This window comes from Lepidochelys kempii, chromosome 2, assembly GCF_965140265.1.
Source record: "Lepidochelys kempii isolate rLepKem1 chromosome 2, rLepKem1.hap2, whole genome shotgun sequence".
NCBI lineage: Eukaryota > Metazoa > Chordata > Testudines > Cheloniidae > Lepidochelys > Lepidochelys kempii.
Genome location: NC_133257.1, coordinates 72,611,703 through 72,626,050, shown reverse-complemented (window position 1 = coordinate 72,626,050; position 14,348 = coordinate 72,611,703). Strand labels below are relative to the sequence as shown.

Here is a 14,348-nt window from a genome sequence, read left to right as displayed (position 1 = left end):
CTTCACCTTAAATGGTCTCTTACAACATGTTAACTCCTTAAACTAAACAACCTGTTTCACATTGTGTTCAGCTGTGACATTCTGACAATATTTCTCAGACCTGAAGAAGAGCTCTGTGTAAGCTCAAAAGCTTGTCTCTCTCACCAATAGAAGTTGGTCCAATAAAAGATATCTCTCTAATATCCTCGGACCAACGCAGCTACTGCAACACTGCAAACAGTTGTGTATCTAGTTATGAATATGTTTATTTTGTCTCAAAGGTCAATCCAAGGACTTCTGAGATAATTTCACTCTTATAAGGTAGAGGGGAGAGTCAACTGATGATAACAGCCACTGTCTTGTGGCTGTACCCATTGAGCTTCTTCAGTTTAGATTCTTCCATAGCACTTAGACTCAAAAATGTATTCTTATGTTAACCTAGTCTTCATTACCAACAGAGCTCAATAAATAACTTGTTAAGCACTTGAAATAGAAACTGTCAATTAAAACACACATTATCAGAGATCAATCATATTGAGTAATTAATGCTCCTATCCCTCTGGGAGATGGTTCTTATCCTGGTGGACAGTCTTATCATATGGTGTGAGCCAGCTGCTGCTTCTCTGCTTGACCAAGCAGCTGAAGGAGATGGAGCCATCTCTGAGAACTGCAGACCTGAAGTGCAGGTTTTTTATACTTCCTGGTCTGCCTGTTTGGGAGGGAGTTCGAGGGTCGAACTGACATCAATTTCTGCTGAACGGTTTTCAGCACTGGTGTCCCAGCATGGAAGGAGTGGAGGAACCAATTGTCTGAGAAACATGCAGAGTGTGGGAGCTCTTTCCATCTGGGATGTCAAGAAATGAGACTACAAACCAGACCACCTGCTTCACAATGGCAAAGTCAGGAGAATCCCCCATTGTTACAACCACAGTAGGAGTGAGTGGGGTCTCAGTTCCTGAAGGATGACTCTTCTGTGAAGAAACACATTGAGTAGAGCCACTAGAGGAATTTTTTCTAGAATGAAAAGGTCACTGTCTGGTGATTGACCTGTGAAGGTGATATGTGGTAGCGGAATCCCATTGATGCAGCATTTGCTAAATTCATGTATAACAAATATATACACAATAAGCTTCAATGATTTCTCATCAGCAGTTTTAATCTCTTGATTGCCACTGTGATGAAATAATCCAGTTTGAATGTCTTAAACAGACTTCAGAGATCACACTCATCTGGGCTAGATTGCCAGGACGGGAAGAGTTTTTATCTAAGGAAGTGCCTTAGTTCAGTAAGAACCTCCTATGAGTTTCTTATTATTTATTTATTTATTAGTAGTAGTAAGAAAATCCTCTACCCTTAATATGAAAGAATACTTCCCCAATCTATGTCTCATTTCAATATAGAGTTTATCTGACTGAAATAAATGTGCAAAATGTATACATTGTAAACAGTTCCTGGAGTAAACAAAGGTTCAGAAAATGCCAGAGCTTTTATAGGTCTGAACATTAGGTTACAAGTGGAGAATGAGCAAAGAGGAAGAAGAGTAATCCAGAAATCTAATGTTTTCCTAAGGTAGTTTTAGGTTGCAGTGTAGAAGAGGTGAATTAGGAAAGACTTTCTATCCTTTGTGGTTTGAAAATTCCAGTACATACAAGGATGATTAACAAGAGCAGGCTTTTAGCAGATCTTTTACAAACTGAGCACTGACACACTGAGCACATTCATGAGCCTGTGGGCTGAATCCAAATCTTCCTTGAAACTAAAGTGCTGTCCACTTAGGCAGACTGACAACATCCCAGCGGCATAAGTAGCTGGACCATTTGAAAAATATTCTTCATGTGTCATTGACATCTAGCGATGGCACCGAGCCTGCCTCCTGTACCCCATTCCTACTACCTCCTCATACGTCTGAGTCCATTTTCTATCTCATAATTACACTATACATTGTATAATGGGCATATCTGCAAATGTGAAGAAGTGTAAATATTTGTCAGATGCATACTATGCAGTTTTTTGGATTGGTTCCTGCAATCTTCTCTCCATACAAAATCTCCATCCCCTCACTGGTCCCAGCTTCTGACTATTGAAAATTGTATTTCATGGGCGTTACAGAAGTTTATTCTACAAGTATATGTAAGAGACATTTTGACCCAGACAAAAGCAGAAACTCGCCAATTTCTTTTCTCTTTGGGGGATGGCTGGAGAAATCGTTTTGGGGTTGGCTGGCAAGTTCCCTTTCTCTCTTTTTTTGTTGGTTCTCCTTGTTCTCTACTTTATTGAGTTGTCTGTTTTGTGGCTGCTGGAGAGACATCAGAGCATTACTGGTGTGAAATAGGAAGAGGAAAAAAAAACTATTTTATTCTTTTCAGAGGAAGAAATAGAGAAAATAAGAGAAACTTATATTGACGTCACAGATAAAAACCCATGGCACAGCACACTGAATAAATCTCCCACGGTCAACACATGTAAAGAATTCAATCACTGTGATTCTTGTTTAACATCGATGACAGGGGAAAATACAAAACAAAAACAAACAAACAAAATCCCTCTTGCAAAAAGAATGATGTCTTCCTAGCATATACCAAATTAAGGGGGGGGGAAACACTTGAAAACCTGTTCAAAATTAGTTTTGAACCCAATAATCATGTCTAAATCATCTCTCAAACACTAAAGATCTTTGCACTTGTTTCATAGCAGACCATGCTTTCAGTGATCACTTGCTCTATTTAGTGTAAATATTTTATTTTAATTATTGCTTTTTATTTCCTCAGATTATTTCTTAAACACTTTGAAGGCCTAAAATGTTACATCAAAATGTTATCTTTAAGTATTTATAATAAATATTATTTAAAAGTTATTAGGGCCAGATCTTTGCATATGGTTAAAATGCACATGTTGGAAATCAGATGTGGTGTGCAAAGATGGTTTAAAGCTCTTCTTTGCACTCTCTTAGTGCTGATAATGCTCTGTGCGTGGCTGTGCCCCCTGTGCCTTTAGAGCAGCTGGAGGGCTCTTCTAACCGTGCCAGTCTTTAGTGAGAAACCCAGCACCATTTGGTGTGGAGAAGTATCCCAGCTCCTCTTTTCCCACTAAACCAACTGAGGGAGGGCGAGTAGTTTACAAGCCCCGCCCCCTATGTAGGCTCTAAGACACTGCAGCATCAGTATTCCTCCATGGTCAAATTAATGGATTTATAATCCGATTAAGGAGGTGATGGTGTGCAAAGCAAAGGCACTAACTTTATTGCTCGAGGCACAGCTACAGATTTGTTCGCCCATGCACCCGGCTATTTGTTGGCCTACCATACACATGAACCATTCAATTCCCCTCCTCTACACAAACCCAGTCAGTCATCACTCACTGTTTTCTCCACATGCATCCAGCCAGTCTATCCCAGGCACTTCACAAACACGTACATCCAGCCACTCACTGCTCCCTCCCCGAGTACATGTGTAACTAGGAATAATGGAAAGTATTAATTTAGGCTGAATATTGGGAAACAGTTTCTGACAATTAAATAGATTGGAACATAGATGTCTGGCAAGGGAAGCAGTGGAACATCTTTTAGTGGGTTTTTAAAATTAGGATTTAAAAATATCTTGAATATGGATGAAACAATTCTGTACTGGTGGGGAGATAGAGAGCAATTAGGCCAGGCAGTCCAACTGCTAGGGTTCAACCAGGATCATACTGGGGGGAAAAGTATTGATTTTTTTCCATTCTAATTCTACCTTAAATCAAGTATCTGGGTCGTCCTCCATTGGTTCAGAGACTGACTAAAAATGTGAGAGTTCAAATGTTTTTTTCAAATCATATCCAAATTATCTGATCCCCTGCTAAAAATTTCCCAAGTAGTTCTTGTTCTTGTACGGTTTTGCTGCTTCCATTTCTAGAGCCTGCTGGCAGTGCAGGGGTGGACAAAAATGAGGAAAAATTAAATGACATTTTTGTGTTCTCAAGGGCTTGGTTTGAATTTATTTGCTCCATTACTAATTAAATCCTTAGTTGCCTCTCTGAGAATCTGCCATCTTTCAGTGCTCTGGTCTTTCCCTTTTACATATCTATTAACTCTGCTCACAGGTAGGAAAGGAAGGGTGACAGTGTAACAGAGGATTTAATTTGGAGCTGTATTGCAGACCAGCTTTCATGACTAGCTACTTGTGCTTCATTACCTTTTAGAGTGTTCTGTTGTAAATTAGAGCTGTGAGCATGTGTGATCAGTCTTCCAAAGGACCAAAATGTTTTGCTGTTCCCACAGTGGGCTTCCTTGTTCGGACTGAATAAACTCTGCCCGCATGCCTCTAGCTACTGACTTTTAATTTGATTGCAATGCCTAATTGTGTCTGCTACGGTTATGTGCCACTTAATTCACGCAAAGAAGCCCCTCTGTTTTGTGCAGGAATTTTCTCTAGAGATTTTTATCAGGTAATTGACCAAGTCAGAAATGTGCAGTCAAGTAAAGCACAACTTCTAAAAACAATGCATTAGAGGTAGAATTTACCCCATTGCCAGCCATAGATCTCCTACAGGCTGTGGGTACTTGTCCCACTGATATGTGCAGGTAATTTAGGGGCTGTGGGTACTTACGACTGGCCTTCCTTGGCCAACAGTAGTTATTCCTAATCTTCTGTGTTGAGCATTCAGAGCCACTTCCTGCTGCCATAAGAGATCCCCTAACAGGAAGCAATCCAGGGATCTGCCTGTGACATACACGTCAGGAAGAGATTTCTTCCAACAAGGAAGTAAGTCATAGGGAGAATATTTGAAGAGATTTAATTATCCCTTTAGTATAGACATTATCATATTCTGCAGGAAAGAGTTTCTCAGTGGAAGTTGGGGGCACCTAACTGCCTTGTTGTCTTTGAAAAATCTCCCCCTGTATATGTATTAGGCCATGTTTAGCCATTCCATTTAATCCATTCTGTGGATATTCCTTTTTTAAAAAAGAGAAGTAAATGTTTGCACAACCACATAGTGAATCTGCTCTCTGAAGGGCTCTCGAGGTGAAGCTCCCATTAAGTTCACTGGGAGTTCTTGATGTTGAGCACTTACAAAATGGTGATCTTTAATATTTCCTCTTGGCACTTTACTCCTGGGGGAATTCTGTGCCACTGTGCGTGCACAGAATTCTTGTCCCCTGCAAATTTCTTTGCTTCCCTGCAGAATAATGACTTTCTGACAGGGAAACAAAGGGAAGCTGCAAGAGCACATGCACCACTCTCTAGCAGCATAGGTACATCATTTCAGGCACCCAGAGCAGCTGGCAGAGAGGTAAATCACCACAGGGTTGTGGACACCCCAACCCAGTGGCTCCTACCCTGAGCCAGGATCATCTGCTAGTCTTGGCTGGGCTGGAGACAGGAAAGGATGGGACTTCCTCTTCCCCTGCAAGGAATGGCTGGGGCTGTGTCAAACCGACCCCCAGAAACCTCCCCCAGCTTCAGGAATCTCAGCATCCTCCCCTGCTTCCTCCTCCCATTGCTCCTCAGCTGTGGGGGGAGGGGTCACTGTATGGGGAGCTGCTCCCCCATCCACTCAACCCCCCTGCATCCAGACCTCCCACACCCAGACACCCCTGCCATGCCTCACACGTTACATCCAGAACCCCCCTAGCGCTCCATAACCAAACACCACCCCACTGAACCCCAACCCCTGCATCTGGAGCCCCCCTGCATCTGGAACCCCCCTGCCTCTGGCCCTCACCCCTGCACCCAGACCACCTCCCACTGAGCTCAAATGCCCACCCTGATACCCCATCTCCTGTACCACTGTGAGCCCCCAAATCCAGACCCCCACGCCACTGATCCCCAAATAGCTGCACTCAGACCCTCACCCCACCAAGCCCCACTCTCCCAGCATGCAGACCCCTCCACTGAGCCCCGACCACCTTCACCTGGAAGCCCTGCAGAGTCTTGTTGCACCTGCACCTGGAACCCCCCAATGATCCTCTGTGCATCCAGATCCCCCCACACCTAGACCCACCCACTGAGATGTCTGCACCCAGATTGTCCCACACAGAATCCTCTCACCCCACACCTGGATCACTCCACACTGAGCCTCTTCACACTTGGATCCTGCCTGATTGAGCCTGACTGCCCCACACCTGGTGTAGAGAGGCAGGGCCCCCCGGTGTTTCTGGGGCAGGCCCAGGCCTTGTGCTGTTTCAGGGTCGGGTGCAGCCTCACCGCTGAGTCCATGTCCTGGAGGGCAGGAGGGGGGCTGCAGGATGAGCTCCCACCTTCGTGGAGCCAGTGGCCTGTGCTTCCCACTGCCATGCTGGAGCCTCTGCGTTTATTTATTGACAAATAAAATGTGCAGAATTTTAAAATATTTTGTGCAGAATTTTTAATTTGTTGATGAAGAATGCCCTCAGGAATATCACTTGTACAAAACAAATGATGTTACGAGCTCAAATAATAATATTGTAGATTTGGTGGAGTTTAGAGCTCATTTTAACTTACTTGGTGGCCAGATTTGAGTACAGCTGGTCAAAGTTTTTAAGCAGACTTTTTTTCCTAAAAGGCCATTTTTTATGAAATGTTGACATTACAAGTGTTTTTATATCTTTTCAAAAGATATAATCTTTTTATATCTTGTCATGTTTTAATACATAGTTTTATCAAAAGAGATATTGAAAAGATCATTCCTTTTTTCATTTAAGAAAACAGCTTTCAGTAAACCAAATATGTCTATAGCCTATTCAATAATACTATAGAAAAAATTATGAAAGCCTTTGAAATAACAAAAAGGTGGGCCATTTGGAATGCTTCAAATACGAAAACAATGTATTACCCTCTCCCCCCACCAAAATAGAAAATGAAAGAAGAAAATGAAAAGCTTTGCCCTTTCGCCCCATCCTTCAAACATTCAAGGGCTTCCTAGCTGCTATTCTCAAATGACAGCAGCCATCTGTTCCAGGAGGCCTTGTCCTCTTGATAAGAGAAGGTGAGGTCAAGCACCAGCATCTCTGTATGTTTGATAACAGGAACTTGGTGTGAACTTACATATTTGGTTTTCCTCAATATTATGGAGGAGTTGGCTGGGTTGTGACAAAATTAGATCTATCATGGTCAATTATAGGTGTACTGCTCCTGTTCTGCCTCACCCATCAGTACTTGACATGATGCACTGCACAATAGTTAGGGGCTCCCTTCCACCTGAGCCAGGCTGCTGCTTAGCCTGGTTTTGTCTGATTATGGGCCTTGTTGTGATTGTGCTTGGTGTGGCTCACTGTGGATGTGATACCCCACTTGGAGGTAGGTTTGCCAATTTTGGTTGGACGTACTGTATTCCCGGAAGTTTATCTCATGACATCATCTTTAATTAAAGATGAATCTTTAATTCCTGGAGACTCCAGGAGAATCCTGGAGGGTTGGCAACTTTATGTGGGGGTTGAGGCCACATTTAACTGTCTCCCAGTGTAAGAGGGCAAGTTGTATAGGTTTGATTGCTGGTGTCCACAGGAAATCCATGATTGTGTCCTTTGTACTGCAGCAGTAACAGAACAGAGTACGTATCAGTGTGGAGCAGCATAGAGACCACTCTGCATCTCCAGAATCCCTTCTGGGCCTTGCAGTATGTAGAGCAACCAAATTCATCTCTCTTCTCCCGTCCTCTTCACTCAACTGTATATACACCCACGTACTTTCTGCACATTCTTGAAGTAAGGCTTCATCAATTTATTATTGGGAGCTCCTCCTTAAAACCCCTTAGTACTCCTTGTCTGCGAAGGAGCAGCTACAGTTCCCCTCATCAGATTCAACGAACATCTCAGTTTAGCCATCTCCTTGTCAGAGCATCTCATAGTGAGCTCTAACATTTCCCTGACTTTCACCCCTCCCGAGATTGAGGAAAAGAAACCTTTTTTATATCCAGCAGGTAGAATCCTGCACTTTTGAAATCAATGGGCATTTTACCATTGATGTTAATTAGGCTAGGATTTCACCTGGCATGTTTTATTAGCAGTGTATAATTCTCATGGTTTCTGGACTTTTGGAATTTCCCAGAATAATTCTGATTTTCAGAGCGAACTTGTTGCAGAAGTGAGCTGAACTCTGAACCTTCATAAAGATCCAAGCTCACCTTTTGATGCTATCCTAGGTCGTTACAAAAGGTGGGCTCCAGTAGCGAGTGAAGAGTTGCTTATTTACGCCCTAGAATAAGGACAATTTCATTCTGTAACACTTTCTCTCTCATACACACATGCCCCACCCCTACTGATTGATTTTAAGCAAGAACTGACACCTCGGAATGTGGTTACCTGCCTCTTGCCAGTTGCTGGAGTTGTACAAACATATTTGCTAAAAAAAAAAGAGAAAAGTAATAGAAAAAAAAGAATATTTGTTTGCCTCCCAGAGGATTTTTATCAAGGTTTTTTTTCTTTTAATTTTGTAAAATGATCTTGATAGTGTCCTTTTAATATCAGCTTATGAACAATTTCCTCACACCAAAAAACCCTATGCACACAAAAGTCCCGGGTTCCTGTCATTCTGGCTGTGGGCATTGCATGAAGTCTTGTACAGAGAGATTTTTGCTGTGTGTTTTCAACACAGACTCTGACGTAAAGATTAATAAGTACTGTATGCATACACTCCTTCAGCCACTTGACTTCCCAGACCTTTCATGTATAGTCTACAGGTAAAAGTGGTATAAGAGACAAGTCCACAATGCCACTGTGCATTAGGTTAAAAGCATGTTGATGGAAGTTGAATGGCCCTACAGATTTTCTGATTTGTAACACTGTTTTTTAAAACATAAAAAGTAAAAGCCATAGTATGAAGCAGAATACCAGACAAAGCTAGGTTCTATGATCAGTTTTTCCCTGTCTGTTTAACTGCAGTCTGCCTTGTTTAAAAAGTATGACAAAAGCACAGGGTGGATTAATTTAAATAATTGATTTTAATCATGATTTAAATCAGCAATCAGGAAACCTTGATTTAAATATTTGATTTTAATCTTGTTTTGAATTTGTATTTGTTAGTTATTTTGCAAAAGAAAGGTTGATTCTTCTAATTGGTTGGTAATCACTGAGACATGTTGATTTGCCATTTACTATAGCCTTTACACTAAAGTTAGTACTTCTTTTTGATAATCCAAAGATACATTATGTCTATACACATTGATTTAAGCAATTATTTAGCTTGATGTACATTATTCAGATGTATAATTTTTATTTTTTGTTTGAAAATGGTGAATAATGCATTTATTCTCATGATGATGATGATGAATATTTTACTTCTGTTTTCTGTCAAGATACATTTGGATAGAAATTGGAATTCAATTAAAATGTATAAAACAGTATTTTAAAATTGTATATATTATATAAAAATACTTTAAACATGTGGATACACAAGGAAAAAAAGGAATTTTATCAAAACATTTTGCATTTCAAACTAATTGATTTATTAAACAAAGGAAGTGTTTATTTGTAGTTGGAGCTGAGCTGATTGTTCCTCCTAACCATGTCCTTCAAGATTTTAGAACTAGTAGAACTCATCATCTTACACTGAATTTGTATTCATAAATTGGAGGAGGAAAATACACTTTCCTGCTTTTTCAATTCCCAATCATTTTCTCAACTTTGAATGAACTAATCATTGAATTGAAATAGTTAAATAAATTGAAATGAACAAAAGAAGATACAACAATATCAAAACTGGTCTAGCACTTCAAACTCTGGTTCCAGGTACTTAGCCAGTCATTTCCACCAGTTCAGTGAGGTTTAATTTTCTTTCAAACTTCATCAGCAAATATGTAGTGCTCAAATATTATTTTTGTTAGTGTAAATGATTTTTATCCACTCTGCAAAAGCATGAGTGAAGTACACTTTGTACAAACTAGATATTGTACATGACAGTAAAATATTGGCTTTTGTAAATTACTCTTTTTATTTATGTACAAATATTTTGGAGATGTTAAACTCAGTTACCTTCCTTTGGTTGGATATACTAGTAGATGGCTATTCTTATCTCATGAGCAGATGGATTAAGTATCCAGCAGTTAATTATCTGCCACCAAAGTATATGCTCTCATTGAAGCTAATGGCAAAAGTTTTCTTAACTCGTAACTCATGAGCAGGGTCAGGCTCACAGCATTTTAAAAAGTCAACGTTTGCCAACTGTTACAAATAATTGTGATAATTGCATATCCTCTTTGTGATAACTGTTGGAAATATTGAGTTACGTTATGGTGACTCCATTACTAATAACCCATCTAAGAAATATCAATTAATTTGCTTTATAATGTGGGCGTTGCTGATAATACAATTTGGAAACTAAGCAAACTTTTCTCTCTGTTCCTTCCTTTGAAGACAAAGACAGGGATTTGTTTGCTGCAGGATGGTAATCAGGAGCCTTTCAAAGTGCGACTGCACTTAGCCAAAGATATTTTGATGATCCAGGAGCAGGATGTGATCTGTGTGTCTGGTGAGCCTTTCTATTCTGGTGTAAGTAGTCTTTTATTCCTTCTATTAAGGATTATTTTATAAATGAAATAACAGTGTATATATTTTATAATTCACCCAACTTGGTCTTCCCTTTGATGGAGCTATGTCTAAGTATATGCAAATATACTACAGTTAATACTTACCAGTACTGGTCTAGGAAGTAGCTGTAAGGTGTGCCCTTCACTACTCAGTCATGGGGTATTGTTTGAATGCTGAGACCGTCGTATTTTGGATAACATATAAATGATATAGCTAATGTTTTTCCATGTGATACTATATGATCCAGATCCTTGAGAGCAATTGCATATGAGAGTAGCTGCTTTAAAGTCAATGGACTAATCACATTCTAAAAGTTATGCATGTTGTTAGATGCTTTGATGGATCAGGCTCTATGAATGGTGCTCTCTGCTGCTATTGGTTCCATAATATATTACCATGACTCTGGACTTTATTTAGGTTCAGTGTCCATGCAGGTTTCAGAGTAAAAAGAAAAGGAGTACTTGTGGCACCTTAGAGACTAACCAATTTATTTGAGCATGAGCTTTCGTGAGCTACAGGTCCATGCAGTGGCTATCACTTTGAGTTCAACTAGAACAGTGTATTATTTTAGGAGTCATTAACTCCCCTTCAATACTGTAACCACTGAGTCATCCATGTATGATGTATTACCATAGTTTTAGTCATGACAGTTTGTTGTTAGGCGATAGAAGTGCCAGAAGTAGTCTCACTTAAAAGTACAGAAGTACTCTCATTTAAATGACATATTGACTTTAATAGGCATGAAGTAATGTGGTTCTATAGTTTAATGATATGCTATAGAAATTACTTTAGAGACCTATAGAATTTGTTAGTTCAAAAACCTAGAGTAAGGATATTATTCTATAACTGACAGACTTCTATACCTGGGATATATATTTTTATTACATTTTAGAAGATGGTTCCAAAACTCATGAAACCCAGTTACTATTCATTTCTATTGACTTTTCCAAACAGACTATAATTATATTTTAAGAGATTTTTTTAGGTTTACTCCCAACAATTATAAATGCTTTCTTCTCCCATTCCGCTAAGTGAAGCTATCACAAGGTTTCATGTAACATCTTGTGAGAGAGAACTACACAGTGTCTGTATCTGTCAATTTTCTAGGACTGTTGTATGTATTAATTAATAATCATTGCTGTTGTTCCCCTATATTTTATAGCATCTCTAAATAAAATTGTAATAACTGTCACATTCTGGGGTTCAATCCAGACTAGCAAGGGGTTGTGTTACCACCTTCCCCGTAACCTTGTGTGCCCTACAGTGCCTTGCTGTTGTGGTTCCCAACCTGGGCTGCTCCCAACCCACCTACCAGCATGCAGGTCACACCCTGAGTGTCTGTGTGCTGGACAGCCCTAGTTTAGCAGTTCTGACTCTAGCAGCCTGTCTACAGTCCATAGTTCCACTCTGGTTTCCATTAGCCTTAGTTACTACTTGCAGGGTGACCTCAACACACTTCCAGCCCCCAATTTTCCCAAAAATCTGTATTCTGCAATGAGTAGCCCTCTCCTGGACCGTTCAGATATTAAGGCTCATTGCCCCTTTAAGGAGTAAATATGCAACAGTTTATTACATAAACTGGAGTTACCAAACAGTTCAGTTTAAACACAGTGCTAGATTGACCTAGATTAAAAATAAAACAAGTTTATTACCAAAAGAAGATAGGATTTAACATGAATTCAACTATAAGAGAGAAGGTTAGAAATGGTAGCAGCAAATAAAAATTCATTTAACAGTCGAAAACTTCATCTAACAAGTTTTGGTTTAAGGCTTTGTTGAAGATGGCCTTTCTCCCCACAGCCTTCCAGCAAGATGGTGACTGGATCTCTCCCAAAGGCTCAAAGGTGCAGCTGTCTTTTCCATCCTTATTCATCTCTCCTCATATGGAAGCTGTTCCATACCCCTAATCTTTTTGTTGCCCTTTCCTGTAACTTTTCCAATATATCTTTTTTGAGATGTAGCAACCAGATTTGCACACAGTATTCAAGAGGTGGGTGTGCCATAAATGTATATAGAGGCAATAAAATATTTTCTGTCTTGTGTAGGGTGCTTTGAGTCAGACCTCCTCCATTACAAAGCTGCAGGAAGGTTAGCCACTGGCTGACCCGGAGACAGTAGGTTAGAGCCCTCTTCCCCAGACAGGGAATTTGCCAACATATTTTATTTTCCCTTTTACATGTACAATTTCCATATCATATGTTTAGAGTATGATGCTCCACCATAGTAGCTTAGAATTGGAGCTTTTAGTTTTGTGTATCCTGACTACTGGAGAATGGTCAGTTAGTACCCTGAATTTTCTGTTAAAAAGATAGGGCTGTGACTGTTTGACTGACCACACAATGACATAACATTCTTTCCCTATGACAGAATAATTCAGCTCAGTGGGTGTCAGTTTCTTCCTTCAGGAAACAATGGGGCATTTCTTCTTGTTCTCCCCAAGTGCATTAGTACCGTCCCTAAACCAGTGTCTGATGCAGCCGTACACAGCGCAAACATTTTGTCAAAGTCAGAACAGGCTTTTCAGACAAGAAGACATTCAAGGTTTGACCTGCATGCTGGTAGGCTGGTTGTGAGTGGCCCATATTCAGAGCTACAACAACCAAACATTGTGAGGCATCTGCAGTTACAGGGCCGGTGGTGACACAGTCCCTAACTGGTCTGGATTGGAGCCCACCTTCCTGAACCGTGACACCTTGTCACAAAACAATATAAAAAGCACATACCAAAAATCAGCCAACAAAATGTCATCAGTACTAAAATAACTCCCCATGATCTCTCCACAAAGTAAATTACTCTCCTCTCTATACCCACCCTCTGAGAAAAAAATAAGTCTTTGGTTGAACTATTGAGAGGCGTATGGGAAACAGATTAAAGGGAACAGGGGTGACTAAATCACCTTCACTTCTTTAAAGATCTCAAAATGAGTAAATAAATAGGCTTCCCTATATGCACTGAAAGGATATGGACACAATCTCTATGAACAGCTTGGTTATTTGTATGTGTGGTGTGATTTCAGCTTTTGGCTGTTCAGTCCTGTATGAATGAAATGTGTACATCACTGTTTGCTGATGTTGGTTTGTGTACTGTATGAGGAGTGTGGCTGTCACTTTTATCAACCATGGAGTGCTGTATAAAATCTGTGGCTGTGCCTTCCATTTCATAGACTACCCTCAGCAGCACATTGAGCCTCCATGAACCCAGGCAGAAGGGAGCATAAGTTCAAACTCAGGCTTTGGTTGTTCCCTTAATAGCACCACACTGCAGCACTGCCCCTTCACCAGGACAGTTCTGGGTGTATTTATTAAAAGATTTTATCACTTCCAAAATGACTTTCATTAATATGCTGTGACATCTATTACTTATGCTGAACTTGGCATTTTAAATAACTTCATGACATGCATATTTAATATTTTTCATTAAACATGAAGGCTCTCCCTTACAATTGTTGTCTTCTGTCTTTTCAGAAGATTATTGTAAAAGTTAGCAAATGATTTGCTTAATTGATTATCCTGCCCCAGATTAATTGCATAGTTTATATCAATATGCATATGCTATATATCAATGTGGTGATGAGGATTTTCTATTCTCTTGGCAGTGCCACTGTGGGGCTAGACACTTTTGAGCCCTTTACCCTGATTTCGTCTGGGATTAAGACAAGGTACTAAATCAATAGGTTCATTCTAACTAAGGATGATAGACATTTCACAGATTGTTAACTATCCTTTTGTCATAGGCCATTTAAATCATCTTGAATCATGCGCTCTAGTTGTCTAAGCTGATTAAACTGGTCCAGTGGGGCTCCTCTTCTTTTACTTGTCAGATTTTGTTTTGTTTTGTTTAGTTCTTGATGAGTGTTGGGTATTCTTTGCATGTCATTCTAGTTAATATG

General features: G+C 40.0%; 1 protein-coding gene across 18 annotated transcripts in view; it reads left to right on the top strand.

The window, feature by feature from the left end:
• Positions 1-14,348, top strand: part of SNTG1 (syntrophin gamma 1) — a 526,846-nt gene that overhangs the window by 284,221 nt on the left and 228,277 nt on the right. For all 18 annotated transcript variants that reach the window (XM_073331218.1, XM_073331217.1, XM_073331225.1 and 15 more), the window contains one exon: positions 10,286-10,420. In XM_073331218.1, coding sequence (XP_073187319.1) covers positions 10,286-10,420 — 135 coding nt within the window. The remainder of the gene's footprint in view (positions 1-10,285; positions 10,421-14,348) is intronic.